Here is a 24,159-nt window from a genome sequence, read left to right on the forward strand (position 1 = left end):
TAATAACATCTTCTTGGTACTTTTTTTTTTTTAAAGAAATACATTCTTAGTTTTAAAAACTAGGAAAACAGTGAAAAGGTCAAGGGACTTTTCAAACATCACCTAGAGTGCCCTCGTGCAAAGACAATTGTTGCCGTATTTTGGGAGGGCTGCCCTGGAACAGTGGCCCACACTTAGAGCATGTGCTGTAGCTCCAGGGTCCTTGGCCAGGGCCTGGCCACGCGCATCAGGGCTGCTGTGCCGCTGGAGATGCTCAGCAAGCATGGCCAGAGGGCACAGGGTAGTTGACAGCCTGGGAAGTGCCGTGAGTCAACCATTAACCTTGGAACCTCCATGGGACCTGTTACGAAATGATCACGACAGGAGATGTTTTCACAGCCAAATGTCCTGTGTGCCCAGTGGAGGGTCAGGTCCAGGCCCTGCAGAAGACCTGGAGAACACATGTCCACACAGACCCTCTGTGCAGGACACCAGGGCCAGGACCCCCAGATACAGCTGTTGCCCCAGAGGACACTGGCCTGCATGGGCTCCCACAAGGAAGCTGGCGTAGGATCTCTGGTTCCTGCTGGCGAGAAGCTTGGCCAGCACTCAGTGAACCCAGCTCTCCATGCGCACTGCATCCTCCTGCCCCGTGATGACTCACCCTCCTTTCTCTTTTCTCTTCACCTGCTAGAGCACCCAGCACCGACAGCCTGTAGCCTTCAGCACCCCGAGGGGAGCCCCATCTCGACGTGGGCAGCCTTTGGCATAGAAGGGATGAAGATGGAAGCCCAGACAAGGGGCAAGCCTACTAGACACCCCAGGGCTCATCCTCCAAAACATAAAGGCTGCCAACGGCCCCCCAAGATTCGGAACTACAACTCCAAGGACTGACCTCCTCGCTGCCCCACCCCACGCCTCCCCTTCTCCTTTCTGATCCCCTCCTTCCTCCTCCTCCCCCCTCCTTCCCTCTCTTCCCCTTTCCCCTCCTGCTCCCTTCCAATCCATCTGTCTGTCTTCTTCCCCTCCTCCTCCTTGGTGCTTTTGTCTTCATGTCAGGGCTGTGTGTGTGTGTGTGTGTGTGTGTGTGTGTGTGTGTGTATGTGTGTGTGTGTGTGTATAGTGGGGGTGGTGAACTGCTAAGGCACCTTACAGACTGACCACCGAATCCCAAATTCTTCTTTGAACTTGAGAAGGACAGTAAAAAGATTTCCAAGGCTTTGCATATGTAGCTATCGTGGCCTGGTTTCTTGTGTTTCAAAGGTTCGACCATGAGTGCTTTTGGTACCATCACACACACTACTCTGTTTATATCTGAGTTTAAAATAGAGAGCCAGTTACAATCTTGAACTACAGATGTCACACACGAGTGAGCAGGAGATCTCGTAGCATAAAATTCTGTTCAACTTTCCACGGACCCTGCTACCAACATGTGGGTTTCAGGATTCACTCTGCGACCAGGGCCGAGCCTTCTTTGGTCCACGTGGGGACTGAGGGAATCCTGTAGGTGGGCAGAAAAGCCCAGCCATCCACAGAAGGGGGGCCCAATTCAAGGCTTGGGATGTAGGTCGGGTGTTCAGAGCTCCACAGGCACCCTCATCAGAGCTGCGTTCTCACCTCCAGCCCAGAGGCTGCAGGTTGACCATCCTGGCCTTTTGCCCTCAGCCCAGCTGCACCACCTCTGTGGCAGGCCGGGGGGCCCCATATATAGGCCCAGGCATGAGGTGGATGTGTGTCCAGGAAGCTTCGCTAAGAGCCGGGCCTGGCACCGAGGCAGCACTCAGCACATGCCATGCTTGTGTTCACATGGTCAGTTGTTCTGGGGCCCAGGCCCCTGGAGATGCCTCCTGGCCTCCTTGCCAGCCTCAGGCCCCCCACTTGAGCTGAAATCAGACAGGGAGCAGCAGAGAAGCTGTGGGCAGCTACTGGGCACACAGTAGGTCTGCGCAAAGCTCACTCCCAGCCCTGAGTGCTGTGTGCCTGCCCTGCAGGGCATGTCTGTCCTGGACAAGGAGTGAGGGGATTGGGAGGGGGTTCCCAAAGCAGCCCACAGGGTCCTCAGGGTCATCGCCTGGGGCCTGGAACAAGACCTGCGGCTACTGTGCTTGGGGCCAATTGACAGTCCTCCCGAGGGGGCGCATTTCTATGGAAAGGAAGAGCGTTGCCTCACTCACAGCGTCCCCCCTGCCAAGAGGAGCAGAGGGCAGCCCCTCGAGGCATGTGTACTGCCAGTCTGCACCCTGGCTAGGTGTGGAGGTGGGCGGCCCCTCCACAGGAGGATGGTGGGGTGCTTAGCCTGGCCTACAGAGGAGCAGAGCCCCCCCACAAGCCCCTTTGAAAGCATACATTTCATGAATGTCATCTTGTTTATCTAGGTTTCAGGCTTTGATTTCTGTGAAAAGAGGGAAGATAAAAATCTACACAGGCACATTGACGTCCCAACCACGGATGCACTGCTTATCCTGGGCACACAGTGTTTGGGGAGCTGCGGAGAAAATGGCAGCTCTTTTCCAATGTGCCAGGAAAGAGCATGCCAGGAGCAGTTTTGCTGCCGGGTGGCAGGGTCTCCGTATTCTGTTTTGTCTGGCACACGGCCAAGTAAGTGAGATGTGGCCATGTGACTTCCTTTAGCTGAAAAGGTGAGCCCTGTCCCCTTTGCTAGGAACAGTTTAGATCCCATAAGCCCTCTCTGGTGCAAACAAGGGTCTCGAACTCAGCCACTCAGCCTACAATCGTCCCGTCACCTGGGCCCCTGGTAGACTGCAGTGAGCCGAGCCCCACTGACCAGCAGGAAGTGAGCCTGGGATAGCTTAAGACACCAAGAGTTGAGGGTGTTTGTGCAGCACGGTCTACTCACTCCTGATCCAGGATACCAGGTGTCTGAAAAGCTCTTAAGTAGGAAGGAAAAGAAAATCTCACAAAATTATTTGGGACAGCAATTGAGCTGCGGGATCTCCCTGCCCTCTCTCCTTTTTTCCTGTCTTGCCCTTTCTTTCACAGTGTGCAAACCAGAAGTCCCCGGTGATGATGCCAAGAGGAAGACTAGAGCAGGAGGGATGAGCTGTCATAGGGATGAGCTGCCTACCTGGGGGTGTAGGGAGCACTGTAGGGTTTGAAGGAGGGGCACCTGAAGCCAAGTTATCTGGTTTGACGTGGCAGTCCCGTTCTATCCTGCCCAGAACATCTGTGGCCAGTGCCATGTTCCACAGCCTTCAGTTTCTGAGAGCAAGACAAGAGCGGTTGCGAGGAGAGCAGCAGTGTTTGATTACAAGAGGAGTAGGCCGAGCACCTCTGCCAGGGCTTTTTTGACCTCACAAGGGTCTATCAGTGGTCCCAGGAGATATTAAGGGCCGTGCAGGGCGTGGCCACCAGGGCCACCAGGCTGTCCTTCCTGCACTCACGTGATTCCCGAGAGAGACGTGTTGTCTTGTTTGTTTTCAGTCTAGAAAGTCAAGGATTTTTTTTGTGTGTATAAATTGGATAAACATTTGAGCAGGGGAATTACAGAAGAAGGGTGTGCGGGTGAGGAGAGACGCACTTCCGTCGGTTCGTGTGCGTGCCCGTGGGTGAGAGTGGCCACGTGCGCGCGCGAGTGCCTCTACCCAGGGAGACTCCTTTGTTCAAACCACACCAAGAGGTGTCCGTGCATAGCCCGCTTGCCAGATGGCCGCGCCCCGTCCCCGCGGCCGTCTGCGGGAGGCCCCTGCCAGGCCTCTGAGCGTCCTCCGGGTTCCCGCACTCGCCCCGCGAATTTCGGCGGCGAGGCAGGGAGGACCCGGGGCGCTGCGCTGCGATGACCGACAGTAACCCCGCGCGGGGCACCCTCGGCCGGGTCAATGACCGCGCTCGCCCCGCCGCGGCCCGCGCAGCGCCCGGGGCCGCCCGGCCCATCACCCTATCACCTAGCAACGCCCACTCGAGGGGCGCCATTGGGCCAGCGCGCACGCCCCCGGCCCCCGATTGGCTGCGGCTGCAGAGCGAGCCACACCCCCGGCCCGGCTCCGAGCAGCCCGGACGCGGGCCGGTCAATTCTTACGCCTGGGGGTCCGTCCAGCCCCCACTGTGGCCCCAGTATGACCCCCAGAGTGACCCATGTAAGCCCCGTTCCGTATCCACCGCGCGCCGTGCACACGTGGCTCCCGCGGTCCCGTGGGTGGGGGCGGCCCCGGGAGGCGTGGAGCACGGAACGGAAGTCGGGGGGCGGGGGTGACACTGCGCCCCGCCCCGGAGCCCCCCAAGTCCGGGGGCCCCCAACCCGGCGCCCCCCGGGCGCGCCCCCGCGCAGAGTCCCGGCTCCCGGCGGCGACGCGCCGCATCACCCCACTGGCGGCGGCGCGCCTGGTCCCGGGGCGCAGCCCCGGCGCTCATTGGCCTGGGCGGCGCAGCCAAGCTGTCAGCCCATGTGGCGTGTCCGCACGGGGACGGCCGCGGTTAAATAGCGCCGGCGCGGGCCTAGAGGGAGCCAGAGAGACAGTAGCGGCCTCCCCTCCACTGCGCGCTCCATCCTCGCTCTCCCCAAGCCTTTCGCACAGCCGCCGGCGCCCAGACCAGGTACAAGCGGCCAGGCCGGGCCGGGGTCGGAAGTCGGGAACCGGGAAGTTGCGAGCCGGGAACCGGGTCCTGGGGCCAGACTGGATCGGGGGCTGGGGCGGGAGCAAGGCGGCCGGGCTCGAGGGGGAGCCGCCGGCCCGCATCCTCTGGCCCTGGGTGCGCATGGTTCGGCGCGCTGATGGTGAGGGCTCATCTCTCACAGCCTGCCTTGGTCTCCGGGTCCGAGCCTCCGGTCTGGATGTTCGAGCCCCCACGAAGCGCCCGAGGCTAGGCGGCGAAGGGCCCTCGCGCCGTGCCTAGGCCCGGCGGGGCAGGTGGGCGGATGGCGAGGGGCAGACGCCCGGGAACGCCGCGAACAGCCATTTTGGTCTTGGGCTGGGCCGGGCGGCTGCGCACCCTCGAGGGCCTGTTGGAGCCCCCAGCCGCCAGGTGGGCGCCGGCTACCGGCGCCCTCGAGGGCCTCCTTTTCCGACTTGGCCGCCGAGCCCCTCCACCCGCGGCATCCCCCCGCCTCCGGGTGCAGGATAGCCGTCTCGGCCGACCGGAGGGCCTGAGAAGAGGGGAGGGAGGTGGATGGAGGAGGCGCAGGGCCGTGTGAGGACGGCTTCTCCACCACGTGGGCTCCGTTTGGAGCCCCCAAAGTTCTGGGGGGAGAGCCACTCCTGCCGGGTGCAACCTCGCGGCGGCGCGCGCGGTTTCGCCAGCGCCGCAGGGGTCTCCACCCTTTTGCCTCGTCCCGCCGGACTCCGCGTGAATAGCAAGTAGGGGGAGAACAGAGCGGGCGCTTTCTGGAGAAGAAGCCGGCCCGGGAGCTAGTGCTTCTGGGCCGGCAAAGGGCTCTTTATTCAGCGCTGGGGGAGGGGGCTCCCTCTGCCGGGACGCCAGGGCGATCAGGCCACCCAAGGAAGAGGCTCTCTCCGCTCCTACTTTCCCATGCTCAGAGAAACCCTAAAGCGTCGGTAGTTGGCGAGTTCACCAGTCACCGGCGCCATGAGGCCCTGGAGCCTTGGTGGAAGTTTGCAGGACCAACCTTGGCCTTGCCCCCTTCCTCAGGGACTGCACAGGAGTGCACATCCTGGGCCCACCGGCTTAGGGTCTAGGCTCCCTTGTTGGTTCTGGGAAACCTGGATCTGGGTGGACAGGCAGGCTGCACGGAAGAAAGCAAGCGCGGTCCTGAGGCCTCAACCTGTGCAGATGTGTGGGTCTGGGTAGTGCTTGCCTGGCAGCTGACTGGGAGTGGTTCTCCAGGTTGGAGCCTACTGGAGGGGCCGTACAGGCTGGGGCTGCCCACTGTGGGACAGGGACCAATTTTTCCCTAGAGCCCCGCCAGGCCTTGGCGCTATCGAGGAGCCCAAGCTGTGGTTCCGGCCTGGAGGGCAGCTCGGGATGCTGAGTGCAGAGCCAGCTAGTCAGTGTGGGCGCTTCTTCCCACCCCCACATTTGCCCTTTCTCCTTCACCTACTAAATTCCCTGGGCCACCTCTTAACAGGCTGACAGCTAGGCAGTCTCTTCCTCAGAAGGGTTTGGGCCTTGCCTGCCTCCCACCATGGGGCCCCCTCCTGAGTCTCCTGCAGCAGGGCTGTGGTGGGGTCACCCCAGGCCAAGGCCAATGCCCAGAGAGCCCAGTGCGAGGTGTCAGCAGGCTGGACCAGAGTGGACTCCCCCTTCCCAACCACCGTATATACACTTCACACACGTGCACACACAGCGTTCCAGTGGGTGCACAGCCCCAGAGCTGGCCACGTGGATCTTTGTTGCAGGGCTTTCTGAGCTGCTGTTCTCAGACCCTTGGGTGGGCCAAATGGAGGAGGGGGTCAGGAAGCCAGGGTTGGGGACTAGCTGGGTCTCCAGCGAGGCTGTGGACTGGCAGTGTTGGGGCCCAGGCTGACCAGTGTCCGGGCCCCGGCACCACCCTCCTTGCAGAGAGAGCAGCCATGGAGGAGGTGGTGATTGCTGGCATGTCTGGGAAGCTGCCCGAGTCGGAGAACCTGGAGGAGTTCTGGGCCAATCTCATCGGTGGCGTGGACATGGTGACAGATGATGACAGGCGGTGGAAGGCGGGTAAGCGGGCCTGGGGCTCCCCGCCTACTTGAGATGTTCCTTTCTCACCACTACTGTGGACACAAGTCTCCCGGGTTACCAGGGCAGGCCTGTTCTGGCCTGCACTCCGGTCCCACTGGCAGAGCCAACGGTCACCTAAGGTGAGGCCATGTTGCAGCCTCTTTCTGGAGATGGTACCAGAAGGCTCCGGGCTAGGGGAACCTGGGACCTCTGGCCAGTGGGCTAGGGACTGAACTCCAGCCTGTGGGAGTCTGGAGTTCCGTGGGCATGGCCTTTGCCCCTTTCACAGACCAGGAGCGTTGCTTGGGGGTGGAGTCAGGGCAAGGCCAGGTGGGTGAACACCTCCGGCCAGCCACTGCCTGCCCACTGGCCCGCCCACGTGTTGTCCCAGACTGTCAGATAAGACTTCAGGCTCCCCTGGGAAGTTGGTTTGACTCCCTCACGCCCAGTAGGTTCTCCTACAGAGAGGCTCCACCTGATCTACAGGATGTGAGTCAGTGTGGCAGAGCCTGGCTGGCCTTAGCTGCTGGGCCAGGATGGGGCCAGGCAGAAGGTCTCCAGCCAGGTCAGAACAGTGGGAAGTGGGAGAAGGTAGCACTGTCCCCTACAGTGCTCTGCTCTGCCCTGGGGCCATCACTCATGAGGTTTCCCCCCAAGGCCCCCCCTCAGAAATGGGCCCACCCATCCCAGGGAGCTTCAGTTCCCTGTTGGCAGCGGGGACCCCCCCCACTCAGTCACTCAGGGCCATGATGTCCTGTGACTGATTTCTCCACCTGTGTGTGTTTCCTAGGACTATATGGCCTGCCTCGGCGGTCAGGCAAGCTGAAGGACCTGTCCCGGTTTGACGCTTCCTTCTTCGGGGTCCACCCCAAGCAGGCACACAATATGGACCCCCAGCTCCGCTTGCTGCTGGAGGTCACCTATGAGGCCATTGTGGATGCAGGTGGGCCATCTGGGGGGCTGCAGAGGGCCCATCCCCGAGTTTCCTGCACCCTACTTGAAAACCTCCCTTTTTGCTTCTAAAAGCATCATGTGTTCATAACAAAACATCCAAAACAGAAGGTAGTGAGGAGGGAGCGGAGTCCCAGGGTGGGGAGGTGTGGGCCTCAGGCAACTCAGGTTTCACAACTGCACACCAGAGGTATCCCGGGCATGTCCCGTCGCCCCAGTTTCCTCACTCCCCATTGCTTGGCTGATCTTGGGGGCGAGGGCAGGACACCAGGTGCCAGGCAGAGCAGGAGGCAGGATCTGGCCCCAGGACTCTTACCCTCCACTCCCCTCTGCTGGGTTGTGTCTAGCCTTGGAAAAGTGCTTCTAGGGCACAGACTTGTCCCGGGGACACCAGGGACATGGAAGTCATGCTGGGTGGGAGAGGGAAGGCTGGCCATGGGGGTGAGGCCCCTCAGCAGGTGGGCAGCAGGGGAACCTGGGACCTGCCTACTGCCACCCGTGGTTTGCAGGGCGGGTATCCTGGCCTTGCCGGTCTCTTGTCCTGCATCAGATGCTAAGCAGCCCCGGGGTTGACACTTGAGTGTGACACGGTCCTGGACAGGCACTGCCTGGGGGGAGGGGCAGGGAGGCGGAGGCCTTCCCGCTGCCCAGGCCCCACCCAGAGACCTTGGATGCCACTCTCCAGGGGCTGGCCAGTGTCCCTCCCTCCTTCCCAAGCCTGGACACTCGGCCTTTGTCTCTCTCTGTCTTATCTTGGCCTGCGAGGGCAGGCCGCCCTCAGGGCTCATCAGACCCTGCCAGTAGTACCAGTGCCCAGGGGAGTAGCCAGGGGACAACGCTGTCCTCTGTCCCCACCTCTGACTGTCTCTGGCTGCTGTCTGACCCAGAGACTGGAGCCCCACCTGGCACCTTGCTTGCCCCCCGGGCCCCAGTTTTCTGTGACCCGGTTATCCGTTGTCAACCCTACCTGGGCTGGCCATCCCACTCTGGCTCCACTGTCTCTTCCCTGACTCCCCGACCACTCCAGAGTCAGGCGAGGTGGAGCCTCCTCTCAACCAAGCCCTAGTGGCTCATACGATAAAGAATTCTCCTGCAATGTGGGATCGAACCCTGGGTTCGATCCCATGGAGATGAGAACGGCAACCCACTCCAGTATTCTTGCCTGGAGGATCCCATGGACAGAAGAGCCTGGGGGGGCTACAGTCCATAGGGTCGCAGAGAGTTGGACACGACTGAAGTGACTTAGCATGCACACAGTCACCTAAGCCGGAGAGGCCGAGGAGGGACGCCTCACCTCCCAGAGCTCGACAGCGGGCTGGGCACAACACAGCTGCAGGTCTGACTTCTGCCTCCCACAGGCATCAACCCAGCTTCCATTCGGGGGACGAACACCGGTGTCTGGGTGGGTGTGAGTGGCTCTGAGGCTTCAGAGGCTCTGAGCCAAGATCCTGAGACCCTCGTGGGCTACAGCATGGTGGGCTGCCAGCGTGCCATGATGGCCAACCGCCTCTCCTTCTTCTTTGACTTCAAAGGTGGGTGCCCACATAGCCCCTTTGCGTCTGACTTGGAGGGGGGCAGGGGCCGGATGACAGCTGATTCCCTTCCAGACTCTGACTGCACCTTCCCCAGGAAGGCCACCAGGAGCAAGGTCCTGGTGTTGTGGGCTCCACGTGGAGAGCACTCAGTAGAGCTGTCAGAGCCCTGAGGTGGTAGGGTGGGGAGGCGGTCCCACAGCTGCATTGTTTCCTTGCCTGCAGGGCCCAGCATTTCCCTGGACACAGCCTGCTCCTCCAGCCTGATGGCCCTGCAGAGGGCCTACCAGGCCATCCAGAGAGGGGAGTGCACCATGGCTGTCGCGGGCGGCGTGAACGTCCTGCTAAAGCCCAACACCTCGGTGCAGTTCATGAAGCTGGGCATGCTCAGCCCCAAGGGCACCTGCAAGTCTTTCGATGCATCAGGTGAGGGCAGGGGGCATGGGGCCCCGGGCAGTGCTCCCACCCCTGCTTCTATCCAGCACCAGCCCCTGAGCCCTTCCCTGAGCTCGTGAGCCTGAGGTGCCCTCTGCCCCCAGGGGATGGCTACTGCCGTGCAGAGGCTGTGATGGCCGTCTTTCTGACCAAGAAGTCCCTGGCCCGACGGGTGTACGCTACCATCCTCAACGCTGGCACCAACACGGATGGCTACAAAGAGCAAGGTGGGAGCTGGCCTGGGGCGGGCGAGGGTGGGGCTGTGGGCAGTCAGGCAATGCTGGGTGTGCTGAGGCCCAGCCCCGCCCCCAGGCGTCACCTTCCCCTCTGGAGAGGCACAGATGCAGCTCATCAGCTGCCTGTACAAGCCGGCTGGGCTGGACCCGGAGTCCCTGGAGTACATCGAAGCCCATGGCACTGGTACCAAGGTGAGACCCCTGCCTGGCCCTGCTCACACCCCACATCCCACACCAGAGAGGCAGCAGGGTGGGGTCCTGACCTCCCTGAGTTCCCCACAGGTGGGCGACCCCCAGGAGCTGAATGGCATCGTGCAAGCCCTGTGTGGCACCCGCCAGGGCCCCCTGCTGATTGGGTCCACCAAGTCGAACATGGGACACCCAGAGCCTGCCTCAGGGCTCACGGCACTGGCCAAGGTAGGCAGGCGAGTCTAGGGCCATCTTGTCCCTGCCTCGTCAGCTTCTTACGGCCTGCTGGGGGAAGGTCCCTCCAGGCTGTGCTGTGGGGTGTGGGCCAACTGAGGCCCGGAGAGCAGGCCGCCAGCACATGGCCAATCCCTGCCTGGCTTCACGGGGCCAGACATTTCACCCAGCACTTGTTCCACAAGGGGCCAGCCAGAGGGAGCAGAAGCAACAGGGCAGCCTGCCTCTCCAGGCTTGCTCTCCCTGTGGCCACCTGACCAGCTGGTAGCTTGGAGGACCCAGGTCACCACTGGCTGAACTTCTGGGTTGGTGGGAGCTTCCTGGTCGTCTCGACTCTCTGGGCCACCACAGCCACCTGTCTGCAGCTCTTAGTTTGGGAGATGGGGTGGGGAATGGCTGAGCAGCCTTTTGTCTAGACCCACAGCCAATCAGGCCGGGAGGTGGCAGGGCCCCAGGTGAGGCCTAAGGCTGAGAGGGAACAGAGCATGTGGCTTGGTCACCAGACCTCTGCACTGGGGCAGGGTGAGCTTGGCAGGGAAGGAGGTTGCTTGCAGTGGGCAGGACCTCTGGGGTGGCACAGAGGGTCCTCAGGAGGGGACGTACCTGAAGCCCATCCTGACCAGCAGGGGCAGGGAGCCCAAGGCCGGCTGCCCTGCTGACCGCGAGGCACCCACAGGTGCTGCTGTCCCTGGAGCACGGGCTCTGGGCCCCCAACCTGCACTTCCACAGCCCGAACCCCGAGATCCCAGCACTGCAGGACGGGCGGCTGCAGGTGGTGGACCGGCCCTTGCCCGTCCTCGGGGGCAACGTGGGCATCAACTCCTTTGGCTTCGGTGGCTCCAACGTGCACGTCATCCTCCAGCCCAACTCCCAGCCACCACCACCGCCTGCCCCGCATGCCGCCCTGCCCCGTCTGCTGCAGGCCAGTGGGCGCACCCTGGAGGGTGTGCAAGGTCTGCTGGAGCTAGGCCTCCAGCACAGCCAGAACCTGGCCTTCGTGAGCATGCTCAATGACATCTCGGCCCCCTCCCCAGCAGCCATGCCCTTCCGCGGCTATGCCGTGTTGGGCAGCCAGGGGGGCAACCAGGAGGTGCAGCAAGTGCCGGCCGGCAAGCGCCCGCTCTGGTTCATCTGCTCCGGTGAGCCCCCACCCCACCCCACCCCACCCCACCCCAGGTCGTCCCCGAGGGCCGCACGGGCTGGGACTGCACGGCGCTGCCCTGACATCTTCCTCCGGGACAGGGATGGGCACACAGTGGCGCGGGATGGGGCTGAGCCTCATGCGTCTGAGCAGCTTCTGCAACTCCATCCTGCGCTCGGATGAGGCCGTGAAGCCTGTGGGACTGCAGGTGTCTCAGCTGTTGCTGAGCACAGACGAGGCCATCTTTGACGACATCGTGGTCTCCTTCGTGAGCCTCACTGCCATCCAGGTGCGCCCCTGGGGTCTGGGGTGAGCGGGCTGGCAGGGCGGTGAGCCTGGGGTCCCCAGCACTGGTGTGACCCATCCTCTCGCCTCCCCAGATCGCCCTCATAGACCTGCTGACCTCCATGGGCCTTCAGCCTGACGGCATCATCGGGCACTCCCTGGGTGAGGTGGCCTGTGCCTACGCCGACGGCTGCATCTCGCAAAAGGATGCCCTCCTCTCTGCCTACTGGAGGGGCCAGTGCATCAAGGAGGCCAACATCCCACCCGGGGCCATGGCAGCTGTAGGTAAGTGCTACCCTCTGCTCCCTCATCCAGCTCCACCCCTGGGCCTGAGGGTCTTCGTGGGAGATGGGCATCTGTACTGGCACATTTCAGTGTTGGCGCTGGGCAGAGGCTAGGATCTGGGGGCAGCTCGCCAACCACTGTTCCCACCACAAGGTGAGAACGACCCTGACAACCTGCCCCACTGTGCCCCGGATGGCCCTGGAGCCCGGCATACTTGCCCGCGGGCATCAGTAGAGGCCTGCGTGATTTCCACGTGAACCCCTGGGGGGGGCTGCAGGCAGAGGAGTGGGCCTGGTCACACTTGGGACAGGCAGGGTTGGGGACAGCAGGAGACCAGAGGGAACCGGAGGGCCTGTCGGGAGAGTGAGGCCAAAGCCCTCTCTGGTGGGCCAGGCGTGGGACCCAAAACTGGCTCCCGCCCGTAGGACAACACTAATGATACCTCCGCCTGAGACCAGACAATGGCAAGAGTGAAACTGCCTCGTAAAGGTGCTACTCAGCAGCTGTTATTAGGGCCATCCAGGCAACATCCCCCTCCCCGGAGGAGGGCCATGGGGGGGTGCCTGCTCCCCATGCCACCCTCTGAGGCTCTCTTCTGCTCCCAGGCTTGACCTGGGAAGAGTGTAAGAGGCGCTGCCCACCTGGCGTCGTGCCTGCCTGCCACAACTCTGTTGACACCGTGACCATCTCGGGACCTCAGGTGGGCCCTGGGAGGCGAGGCCTCATCCCCAAGTTCCGTCCCACCCGCCCAGGGCACGCTCTGTGCGGGGAGCTGGGCATCGGCCCAGGCCCGGACTGCCATCAGCGCCCCCATCCCTCCCTGTCTGCCCGCCCCCCCAGGGCACCGTGTTGGAGTTTGTGCAGCAGCTGAAGCAGGAGGGCGTGTTCGCCAAGGAGGTGCGGACGGGCGGCATGGCGTTCCACTCCTACTTCATGGACGCCATCGCCCCCATGCTGCTTCAGCAGCTCAAGAAGGTGGGCGACTGTCACGTGCTGCACAGCAGGCGGCCCTCCCCGGAGGACGGGCAGGGAAGGCGGGTCCCAGCTCCCTCAGGCTGACCCTGCCCGGCCCTGCGTGCAGGTGATCCGAGAGCCCCGGCCGCGCTCCTCACGCTGGCTCAGCACTTCCATCCCCGAGACCCAGTGGCAGGAGAGCCTGGCCTGCACCTTCTCGGCCGAGTACAACGTGAACAACATGGTGAGCCCTGTGCTGTTCCAGGAGGCGCTGTGGCACGTGCCCGAGCATGCCGTGGTGCTGGAGATTGCCCCCCATGCCCTGCTGCAGGTACGCGCAGTCTCAGAGGGATGGTGGGCAGGGAGGCTGGCTGGCCAGGCTCTGTGGGACCAAGAGGGGGCCCAGTGGGAACTAGTCAGGGGGAGGCCCAGCCTGTCTCTGCCTCTGCAGGCCGTCCTGAAGAGAGGCCTCAAGTCCAGCTGCACCGTCATCCCACTGATGAAGAAGGACCACAAGGACAACCTAGAGTTTTTCCTCAGCAACTTGGGCCGGCTCTATCTGAGTGGGTGCGTCTGCTCTCCCTGCTCTCAACCTTAGGGGGCTCCTCACCAGCCAGGCCACAGGCCGGCCTTGAGATTGTCCCCAGGAAGCGGACCACTGGGTAGTCACCTCCACACTCTTGCCATGCCCCCCACCCCACCCTGTCTCAGCCGTCTCCGGGGTCTTAGGGGAGATGGGTTGACCGTAGGTCAGCAGTGGATGTGACAAGACAGTCACAACTCCCTTCCACCCTCCAGCATTGATGTCAACCCCAATGGGCTGTTCCCACCTGTGGAGTTCCCGGCTCCCCGGGGCACCCCCCTCATATCCCCCCACATCAAGTGGGACCACAGCCAGGCCTGGGATGTGCCCACCGCCGAGGACTTCCCCAACGGCTCCAGCAGCTCCTCTGCCACCGTCTATAAAATCGGTGAGTCCTTGCGGTGCAGGCGGGCGGTGGGGGTGGGGTGGCCTCCCCCCTCCGCAGCAGTGGCACTAAGGCCCAGGCCCCACAGACATCAACCCCGAGTCCCCTGACCACTACCTGGTGGATCACTGCATCGACGGCCGCGTCATCTTCCCGGCCACCGGCTACCTGTGCCTGGTCTGGAAGACACTGGCCCAAGCCCTGGACCAGAACATGGAGCACACACCTATAGTGTTCGAGGACGTGACGCTGCACCAGGCCACCATCCTGCCAAAGACAGGTGAGGCGAGCAGCTCGGGCTACGGGATGGGAGGGCCAGCTGCTGACCCCTGCAGCTGACCTCTGCCCCTGCTGCCCACAGGGACTGCACTCCTGGAAGTGCGGCTTCTGGAAGCCTCGTGCACCTTCGAGGTGTCTGAGAATGGCAACCTGATTGTGAGCGGTGAGCAGGGGCACTGGACCAGGCTACAGGGTCCCTGCTGGGAGTCTCTGGGTGGACCTTGGCTGCTGGCTCAGCCCTGCCCTCACTCAGGCCCTTCTGTCACCCCCGCCCACAGGGAAGATACACCAGTGGGAAGATCCCGACCCCAAGCTCTTTGACAACCAGTATGGCACGGACCCCGCGCCCCCCGCGGACCCCACAACTGCCATCCACCTGAGCCATGGTGACGTGTACAAGGAGCTGCAGCTGCGGGGCTACAACTACGGTCCCTACTTCCAGGGTATCCTCGAGACCAGCTCTGAAGGTAGGTGCAAGGGTGGTCCCACTTTGTGCTTTGGGGCCAACTCCTGCTGCCTGGTGTGAGGGGCCCACGAGGGGCTCCCCAGGTTGGGGCACACGGAGGAGAGGCCCCACGGCGGGAAGAGACCCAGCCTGGCCGAACCAACAGCCCCTTCTCCCCAGGCAACACAGGCCAGCTGCTCTGGAAGGACAACTGGGTGACCTTCATGGACACCATGCTGCAGATATCCATCCTGGCCCCAGGCCAGCGCAACCTGCGCCTGCCTACACGCATCACTGCAATCTACATCCACCCGGCCACCCACCAGCATAAGCTGTACACACTGCAGGATGGAACACAAGGTCAGCCCTGCCCTGGCCCCGCACACATGGCTCCCCATGCCAGGCCCCGCCCCACCCACCTCACCCAGCGTGTCCCCACAGTGGCCGACGTGGTAGTGAACAGATGTCTGGACACCACGGTGGCTGGTGGAGTCTACATCTCGAGGGTCCACACCTCGGTGGCCCCCCGACGTCAGCAGGAGCAGCCAGTGCCCATCCTGGAGAAGTTCTGCTTCACACCATACGTGGAGAGCGGGTGCCTGGCTGGGAACCTGGCCCTGCAGGAGGAGCTGCAGCTATGTGTGGGTGAGTCTTTTGGACCCACCACCCTCATCCCAGAGTCCTGCTCCCAGTTCCCGGGCCCCGTTACCGCATCACAGCCTTTCCTACTCCTACATCTACCTTCCCCTGTGAATGCCCCTGGCTTCCCGCCACCCGGAGCTGATGTCTTCAGAGGGGCCCTCGGCACAGAGGTGACAGATTTCGCCCCTCCTGTCTGTGCCACCAGCCAGCTACACAGGCATGAGACCACCTATGAAACCACCCTCTACCCAGGGCTCACGCCCAAGCTGAGGGGTGCAGGATGGTGGTAGGAGCTGGGGAGGGGCAGCCAGGGCCAGCAAAGCACAGAATCCACCCTCTCGGGAATCCACACTCTGTGGGGCTCACACCTGCATGGGGGACAGGGCCGCCCTTTGCCCACCTAGTGCTACTGATGGTTAATGCCAGTTTCCAGCCCTGGAGGACGGGACAGTCCACTCCATCCCTCTATTTTCTGTCAGTGGGCAGAGCCAGGTAGTGGGTTGTGCATCAAGCAGTCACCAGTTCCTGGTGGTGGGGAGCTTCAGGAACCCCAGCCCTGCTGAGGCTCTTCCCTGACACGCGACTCTCCGCTCCCCAGGGCTGGCACAGGCACTGCAGACCAAGGTGGCCCAGCAGGGGATAAAGATGGTGGCTCCCGGGCTGGACGGTGCCCAGGCTCCCCAGGAGGCCCCACAGCAGGGCCTGCCTCGGCTGCTGGCCACAGCCTGCCAGCTGCAACTCAACGGGAACCTACAGATGGAGATGGGCCAGATCCTAGCCCAGGAGAGAGCCCTGCTGTGCGACGACCCCCTACTCAGTGGGCTCCTCAACTCCCCAGCACTCAAGGCGTGCCTGGACACTGCCCTGGAGAACGTGACAAGTCTCAAAATGAAGGTGGTGGAGGTGGGTGCCCCGTGCGGCCGCAGCCCCAGTGCATGTGGACTCAGATACAGGCAGTCCTGAACCTAAGGAGGTCCAGGGCCTCTCAGACGTGAGGTCACCCAACTCGAGATGGTGCTGAGGCTGCCCAGACACTGAAGGGGAAGGGGGCACCGGGAAGGGACTGGAGCTGGGTTCCAGGGGTGTGGTGGGCAGGGCAGCACTGGCCAGTGACCTCCGCGGAGTCGGTGGGTGTGCCTTTCTAGGAGACACCCAGCTGAGGTAGGGGGACGCCTGCCCAGCAGCAGCTGATCCAAGAAGCTATTCCACCCCAGGTGCTAGCTGGTGACGGCCAACTGTATTCCCGCATCCCCACGCTGCTCAACACCCAGCCCCTGTTGCAGCTGTACTACACAGCCACTGACCGCCACCCCCAGGCCCTGGAGGCTGCCCAGGCCAAGTTGCAGCAGCTCAACATAACCCAGGGCCAATGGGACCCCTTGGACCCGGCCCCCAGCAACCTGGGTGGGGCCAACCTCGTGGTGTGCAACTGTGCCCTGGCCAGCCTCAGTGACCCGGCCACAGCTGTCGGCAACATGGTGGCTGCCCTGAAGGAGGGAGGCTTCCTGTTGCTGCACACGCTGCTCAGAGGACACCCCTTGGGAGAGACTGTCCCTTTCCTCACCTGCCCTGAGCCGCACCAAGGCCAGCGGCACCTGCTGAGCCAGGTATGGGCGGGGTGGGGCTGGGGTGGGCGGGGTGGGGGCGGGGCCGGGAGGCTGCCGAGCCCTGACCCCCTCAACTCTCAGGATGAGTGGGAGAGCCTGTTTGCTGGGGCCTCCCTGCACCTGGTGGCCCTGAAGAAGTCCTTCTACGGCTCGGTGCTCTTCCTGTGCCGCCGGCTGGCCCTGCATGACAGCCCAATCTTCCTGCCCGTGGAGGACACCAGCTTCCAGTGGGTCGACTCCCTGAAGGTCAGTCCTTCCCAGCCCCCACCAAGCCGGCCTGACTCGGCTCCAATGCCGGGACCTGGGGAACGCCCCCCCACCCCCACCCCGCACCTAGTCAACCCTTCCCTTGTCCTTCTACAGAACATCCTGGCCGATTCCTCCTCCCGGCCTGTGTGGCTCATGGCCGTTGGCTGCACCACCTCAGGGGTAGTGGGCTTGGTGAACTGTCTCCGGAAAGAGCCTGCTGGGCACCGGATTCGGTGAGATGCCCACTGCGCTACGTGCCCCTTGACCCCCAGGACCCTACCACAGCCTCCCCTCACCTATCTGGCTGCCCACAGGTGCGTCCTGGTGTCCAACCTCAACAGCACGTCCCCCATCCCTGAGACAGACCCGAAGTCCTTGGAGCTGCAGAAGGTGCTCCAGAGTGACTTGGTGATGAACGTCTACCGTGACGGGGCCTGGGGAGCATTCCGCCACTTCCCACTGGAACAAGGTGAGCCCCCCAGGACTGCCCTGCTCCTCTGGGTTCCTCACCTCCCAGCTGGGTAGACTGAGGAGAGGGCAAGAGGACTCTGGCTGGAAGCCCTGCTCCACGCCAGGGCCACATGTGATCCCAGGGGCTCCACTTCCTGTCACCCCCTAGACAAGCCCGAGGAGCCGACAGAGCACGCCTTCATAAACGTCCTCACCCGGGGGGACCTGTCTTCCATCCGCTGGGTCTGCTCCCCTCTGCACCACACCCAGTCCACAGGCCCTGGTGTCCAGCTCTGCACCATCTATTATGCCTCCCTCAACTTCCGCGACATCATGCTGGCCACGGGCAAGCTGTCCCCCGATGCCATCCCAGGTACAGGCAGCCCATGGTAGGGGGACCAGAACAAAGGCCCCCCTGGGGGCCAGGGCCTGGGACGAGAGGGGTCCTCACCCCGCAGTGCTCAGGAACCTGGGAGGCTCCTCCCAGTGAGGTCAGGGGCTCACTCACCCACCATCTGCCCCCAGGAAATTGGGCCTCTCGGGACTGCATGCTAGGCATGGAGTTCTCTGGCCGAGATGCCAGTGGGAAGCGTGTGATGGGGCTGGTACCCGCTGAAGGCCTGGCCACCTCCACTCTGGTGCCTCAGAGCTTCCTGTGGGACGTGCCTTCCAACTGGTGAGTCACTAGGGCTGGGACCCAGGGCCCAACATGGACGTGGCCAGGCATCGGGCCAGAGCTGACCCCTGCACTGTGCCCTTAGGACCCTGGAGGAGGCCGCCTCAGTGCCCGTTGTCTACAGCACAGCCTACTACGCACTGATAGTCCGCGGGCGCATGCAACCAGGGGAGACAGTGCTCATTCACTCAGGCTCCGGCGGCGTAGGCCAGGCTGCCATTGCCATTGCCCTCAGCCTGGGCTGCCGCATCTTCACCACTGTGGGTAAGCCTCTGGCCCTTCCCAGAGGCCAGGACTACCCCCTGGCAGCACTGCCAAAGCCCAGACTCAACAGGTGTGACTCTCTCTGCCAGGGTCAGCCGAAAAGCGGGCATACCTCCAGTCCAGGTTCCCCCAGCTCAACGAAACCAGCTTTGCCAACTCCCGGGACACATCCTTTGAGCAGCATGTCCTGTGGCACACAGCTGGGAAGGGTGAGTGGCCTCCATCACTCAGCACCCACCATCCACCTGTATCCTCAGCCCCCGCTTCCTCCAATCCCCCACTCACCATCTAAGCTGGAGGAGACCCTGGCCCAAGCCGGGCCAGGGTCTAGCCCAGGTTGGCTGGGCTGTGATCTTCACTATGGGGACCCCGCTTGCCCCCCTATCCCAAGGTGTTGACCTGGTCCTCAACTCCCTGGCGGAAGAGAAGCTGCAGGCCAGCGTGCGGTGCCTGGCCCAGCATGGTCGATTCCTGGAAATCGGCAAATTTGACCTTTCCAACAACCACCCCCTGGGTGAGATGGGGCGGCAGGCCTGGTCGGCAGCTGGATGGGCAGGGGGCTGTTGGGCAGAGTTGGGGTCTGCAGAGTGGTGGACTGTGGGCTGTGTGGTGAGCCCCCCTGCCTGCTCACCTGTCCAGGCATGGCCATCTTCCTGAAGAACGTAACTTTCCACGGGATCCTACTGGACGCACTCTTTGAAGAAAACAGCACCATGTGGCAGGAAGTGTCAATGCTGCTGAAGGCGGGCATCAGGGAGGGTGTGGTGCAGCCCCTCAAGCGCACAGTGTTCCCCAGGACTCAGGTGGAGGACGCCTTCCGCTATATGGCTCAGGGCAAGCACATTGGCAAAGTGGTCATTCAGGTGAGTGGGGGGACCCTGGGGGCTTCTGGCCTCTGCCCTGGCCCCTGCCCCTGCCAGCAGTGCGTGAACAGGGGCACTGCTTGGGCTGCAGGTACGTGAGGAAGAGCAGAAGGCGGTGCTGCATGGGACCAAACCCACCCAGATGGTGGCCTTGTGCAAGACCTTCTGCCCAGCCCACAAGAGCTACATCATCACTGGGGGCCTGGGTGGCTTTGGCCTAGAGCTGGGCCACTGGCTCGTGGCACGAGGGGCCCAGAAGCTGGTGCTGACCTCCCGCTCTGGGATCCGCACAGGTGAGTGGCCCCAGGGTGGGGCAGTGGGAAGGGCCTCCTTCAGACCCCCTTATGGTGCTCTCAGGGCACCTAGGTTTGGGTCCAGACCTTCATTGCCCATCCCCTCCCACTGTCTGTGTCCCACAGGCTACCAAGCCAGGCAGGTCCGTGAGTGGAGACGCCAGGGTGTGCAGGTCCTGGTGTCCACCAGCGACGTCAGCTCACTGGATGGTACCCGGAGCCTTATCACTGAGGCCGCCCAGCTTGGGCCCATAGGAGGCATCTTCAACCTGGCCGCGGTGAGGACGGCTTTAGAGGGGCTGGAGCCAGCTGCCCAGGGAAGGGCCCCTCCCAAGAAGCCCTCCAAAGGCCTGGGACCGAGGCAGGTGCTAAGATCCCCTCACCCCAGGTCCTGAGAGATGCCACGCTGGAAAACCAGACCCCTGAGTTCTTCCAGGACGTCAACAAGCCCAAGTACAATGGCACCCTGAACTTGGACAGGTGGGCTCCTCCCTGCTCCTCTCCCTCCTTCTCCCCGCCCTCCCCTGCACGGCCCTCACACTGGTGTCCAGAGACCTGGCTGTGGGCCTCTGCTGGGGTCTGACTGCAGGTCCAGGGAAGGGGAGGAGGTTTGGCAGGCAAGCAGGAGTCCTGGGCATGACAGCCGGTGGGCTGGGGAGTCCGGCTGGGGGTGACTTAAGAACCCACAGGGTGACCCGGGAGGCATGCCCGGAGCTGGACTACTTCGTGGTCTTCTCCTCGGTGAGCTGCGGGCGTGGCAATGCTGGCCAGACCAACTACGGGTTCGCTAACTCCACCATGGAGCGCATATGTGAGAAGCGTCGGCACGACGGCCTCCCAGGTGGGCCCACCTGCCACTCCCTGACTCCCGCCGTGCCACCCTCACACCTACACTGACTCACCCCGGCGCCACTGCCCACCCACAGGCCTCGCCGTGCAGTGGGGCGCGGTTGCTGACGTGGGCCTCATCATGGAGTTGAAGGGCACTGATGAAATAGTCATCGGCGGGACACTGCCCCAGCGCATCGCCTCTTGCCTGGAGGTGCTAGACCTCTTCCTGAACCAGCCCCACCCCGTCCTGAGCAGCTTTGTGTTGGCGGAGAAGGCCACATCTCGTGGCGACGGTGGCAGCCAGCAGGACCTACTGAAGGCTGTGGCTCACATCCTGGGTGAGATAGCACCCCTGCCCCCTCCCCACCGGCAGACACTCGTCTCCCGAGTCTGGTCTCCTAGGCTGCTAAAGGGGCGTGCTGGGCTTGCTCATGGAGAGGCGCAGGTGGTCTGTGCAGAGCTGGGTGGGGGCTGTGGATCCCATGACCATAGTGATGATGGTTTGGGAAGATTCGGTCACCAGGGTACAATATCCACCCAGGGCCCCTCCCGCGTTGCCAACTGAGCCGCCTCCCCCCTAGGCATCCGTGACTTGGCCACCGTCAACCTGGGCAGCTCGCTTTCAGACCTTGGCCTCGACTCACTCATGGGCGTGGAGGTGCGCCAGATGCTGGAGCGTGAGCACAACCTGATGCTGTCCATGCGGGAAATCCGGCAGCTCACAATCCGCAAGCTGCAGGAGATTTCCACGCAGGCTGGCACAGCTGATGGTAGGTATGGAGGGGGTGTCCCCGAAGCAGCACTGTCCCCTCAGGGCTCTTGGCCTCTGAGCGGGTCAGGGCTTGTCCATCTGGCCCCTTCCTCAGAGCCTTCCTTGGGCGCCCAGCGGCCCCCACCCACCTGCCCTGGCCACTCACGGCCAACAGATGTGCATGTCTGTATGTTTGTGGCAGGGGACCCTATGGTATCATCCCTGGTATCTGCCCCTCTTCACAGAGCTGACGGACTCCATACCCAAATTGGGCAGCCCTGCCCTGCTGGGTTCACCTGGCCAGACCCAGGTGAACCTGAGTACCCTGCTGGTGAACCCTGAGGACCCAACCTTGACTCGGCTCAACTCGGTGCAGAGCTCCGAGCGGCCCCTGTTCCTGGTGCACCCCATCGAGGGCTCCACCACCGTGTTCCACAGCCTGGCCGCCAAGCTCAGCATCCCCACCTATGGCCTGCAGTGCACAGGAGGTATGTCAGGGGCCTACAGGGCTGCCCCCCAGGGAGTTGGGGATGTCACGGCACCTGCAGACAGGGGCTAAGTAAGCCTCATGCTGTGCCCGCAGCGGCACCCCTGGACAGCATCCAGAGCCTGGCCACCTACTACATCGAGTGCATCAGGCAGGTGCAGCCGGAGGGGCCCTACCGCATCGCTGGCTACTCCTATGGGGCCTGCGTGGCTTTCGAGATGTGCTCACAGCTGCAGGCCCAGCAGAGCGCTGGCCCCACGAACAACAGCCTGTTCCTGTTTGACGGCTCCCACACCTTCGTGATGGCCTACACTCAGGTGAGGGCAGGAGCGGACGGGAGTCCTCAGGTCCGCAGGCCCAGCCCTTTGTACCTGCCACTGCAGCACCTCCTCCTCCCTTTGCAGAGCTACCGGGCCAAGCTGAACCCTGGCTGCGAGGCGGAGGCCGAGGCCGAGGCTATGTGCTTCTTCATGCGGCTCTTCATGGAGACGGAGCACAGCAGGGTGAGTCGACCCGGCGTGGGGCCCGGCCTCCCGATGCCCCAGCGCTGCTCGCTCACTGTCCTGTCCTACAGGTGCTGGAGGCCCTCCTGCCACTCGGGGATCTGGAGGCACGTGTGGCGGCCACCGTCGAGCTGATCGCACAGAGCCACGCAGGCCTGGACCGGCACGCGCTCAGCTTTGCTGCGCGCTCCTTCTACCACAAGCTGCGCGCTGCCGAGCAGTACAAGCCGCGGGCCACCTACCACGGCAACGTAACGCTGCTGCGCGCCAAGATGGGCGGCGCCTACGAGGAGGGCCTGGGTGCCGACTACAATCTGTCCCAGGTGTGTGATGGCAAGGTGTCCGTGCACGTCATCGAGGGCGACCACCGCACGCTGCTGGAAGGCAGCGGCCTGGAGTCCATCCTAAGCATTATTCACAGCTCCCTGGCTGAGCCGCGCGTGAGCGTGCGGGAGGGCTAGGCCACCGGCCCGCCCCCTGCCTCCCACCTGCCAACCCTGGCACCGCACCCCATGCGCCGCCGCCCATAGGACCAGCACCCCCACGCGCGCGCGCACACAGACACACACCCCAACCCGCGGCTGCCCTGGGCGCAGGGCTGGGATCGGCACCGCCGACTCGGAGACCTGCCTGGTCTGTGAAGAGTCGGCTGAGCCGCTAGCCGGGCCAAGCTTCCAGAACCGCACGGGCTCTGCCGCACAGGTGTGGTCGTCGTTTTTCTGTTTGGATTCTCCTATTTATTGCGTCGCCATGGGGGGCGGGGTGGGGGGGAGAGATGCCGGTCGGTCCACCTGTGAGGCCGGCGCACGCGGGAGCCGGTCCTGGGGCCCCATGATGCCGGAGATCGCGCGGAGCAGCCCTGGGCGCTGGGCACCCACCCTATTTGTCTGTGTTCGTTTTTCAAGAAATAAGGTTCAAATTGCTGCGTGGGTTTTGAAATTTACTGTAATTGTCTGTGTAAAGAACCATGTCTGTACTCTGTTTCATTTTTACACCAACCCGGTAAAGATGTTGTCTCCCATGATTAAACCGCACCCTTCGCTCTGGCGTCTGGGCATCCTTTCATTCTGCTTGCTGATCAGCTCTGTGAGCCTCCACTGACCTGGCGCCCCAGAGAGTACCACCCACGGTGGGGGGCAGAGGGGGCGAGGTGGTGGTGATACCTGGCTCTAGAGAACAGGCTGGACACCTCCAGGGAAGGGGCCCTCGATCAAGGAGACTTGACCAGGAGGAGACAAGTAGGCAGTCTGATAATTGCCTGGCATAATTGTGGAGGACACCCCCACACACACACACACACATACACACACCCCCGCTAGGGTAGCCTTGCCAGAATTCTTTCTCCCTCTGGGAAACCTTGGGTTTTCTCTCCTTGGCCTAAACTGAGTGGAGGATGCCCACCCACATTATTGAGAGTGATTTTTTACTTGAAGTCACCTGGTTGTGGACCTGCACCACATGGACCAAACACCTTCACAGCAACACTTAGATGAGTGTTGGCTTAACTGGCCGAGTCCAGCGGAAGACTGACCGTCACTGACACACAGGTTTCAGTTCTGTTCAGTTGCTCAGTTGTGTCCAACTCTTTGCGACCCCGTGAACCATAGCACGCCAGGCCCCCCTGTCCACACAGGTTTAGGAGGAATGAAGGCTGGACGAGAGGGAGTAAGAGGGTCAGGAAGGCCCTGGGGAAGGCTGAGCCTCTCCAAGCCGAGGGAAGAGGTGGACCCGCTGGGCTGGAGGCTTCTGGGCCAACAGAGGTGAGCTGGAACGGGGAGAGAGATGGGCCCTGCAGTGAGCCAGGACTAAATTGGGCAGGGGGAGTAGGCCCCCTGCTAGACTTCTATCAGAAATGACAGAGGTGACTTACCTAAGATTATACATATATTAAAAGGCTAAGGACTTTCCAGTGGTCCAGAGGTTAAGCCTCTGTGCTATAGCAGGGGGTGTGGATTCAAACCATGGTCTTAGAACTAAGACCCTGTGTGCTGTGCAATATGGCCAAAAAACAGGCTAAT

General features: G+C 62.7%; 2 protein-coding genes across 12 annotated transcripts in view; both read left to right on the forward strand.

The window, feature by feature from the left end:
• Positions 1 to 1,208, forward strand: part of CCDC57 (coiled-coil domain containing 57) — a 109,892-nt gene extending 108,684 nt beyond the window's left edge. For all 10 annotated transcript variants that reach the window (XR_014078861.1, XR_014078862.1, XR_014078863.1 and 7 more), the window contains one exon: positions 674 to 1,208. Coding sequence is in view for 6 of the 10 variants with exons in the window: in XM_081576962.1 (XP_081433088.1) it covers positions 674 to 873 (200 nt within the window). In the remaining 4 variants the exon portion in view is untranslated. The remainder of the gene's footprint in view (positions 1 to 673) is intronic.
• A 2,947-nt stretch (positions 1,209 to 4,155) lies between these two features.
• FASN (fatty acid synthase) lies at positions 4,156 to 23,188 on the forward strand. Of its 2 annotated transcripts, none has more exons than XM_081576970.1 (42): positions 4,156 to 4,530; positions 6,454 to 6,591; positions 7,382 to 7,534; positions 8,901 to 9,074; positions 9,300 to 9,500; positions 9,614 to 9,736; positions 9,822 to 9,937; positions 10,028 to 10,162; positions 10,845 to 11,307; positions 11,411 to 11,598; positions 11,690 to 11,879; positions 12,485 to 12,579; positions 12,720 to 12,854; positions 12,961 to 13,164; positions 13,285 to 13,400; positions 13,632 to 13,804; positions 13,890 to 14,081; positions 14,163 to 14,243; positions 14,359 to 14,547; positions 14,706 to 14,885; positions 14,967 to 15,170; positions 15,766 to 16,070; positions 16,382 to 16,774; positions 16,856 to 17,020; positions 17,138 to 17,256; positions 17,338 to 17,492; positions 17,643 to 17,846; positions 17,999 to 18,149; positions 18,235 to 18,413; positions 18,503 to 18,622; positions 18,805 to 18,927; positions 19,053 to 19,276; positions 19,368 to 19,569; positions 19,696 to 19,847; positions 19,958 to 20,049; positions 20,259 to 20,410; positions 20,496 to 20,738; positions 20,982 to 21,170; positions 21,397 to 21,639; positions 21,735 to 21,955; positions 22,043 to 22,141; positions 22,213 to 23,188. In XM_081576970.1, exons 2-42 carry the CDS (start codon positions 6,465 to 6,467, stop codon positions 22,600 to 22,602), a joined length of 7,560 nt encoding a protein of 2,519 aa, XP_081433096.1. In that variant the 5' UTR covers positions 4,156 to 4,530; positions 6,454 to 6,464; the 3' UTR covers positions 22,603 to 23,188. The 2 variants fall into 2 exon arrangements, with proteins under 2 accessions (XP_081433096.1, XP_081433097.1); XM_081576971.1 differs by having other exon boundaries at positions 15,766 to 16,064.
• The last annotated feature ends 971 nt before the right edge of the window (positions 23,189 to 24,159 follow it).

The sequence above is a fragment of the Giraffa tippelskirchi genome, chromosome 3 (assembly GCF_054371585.1).
Source record: "Giraffa tippelskirchi isolate mGirTip1 chromosome 3, T2T-mGirTip1v1.2.pri, whole genome shotgun sequence".
NCBI lineage: Eukaryota > Metazoa > Chordata > Mammalia > Artiodactyla > Giraffidae > Giraffa > Giraffa tippelskirchi.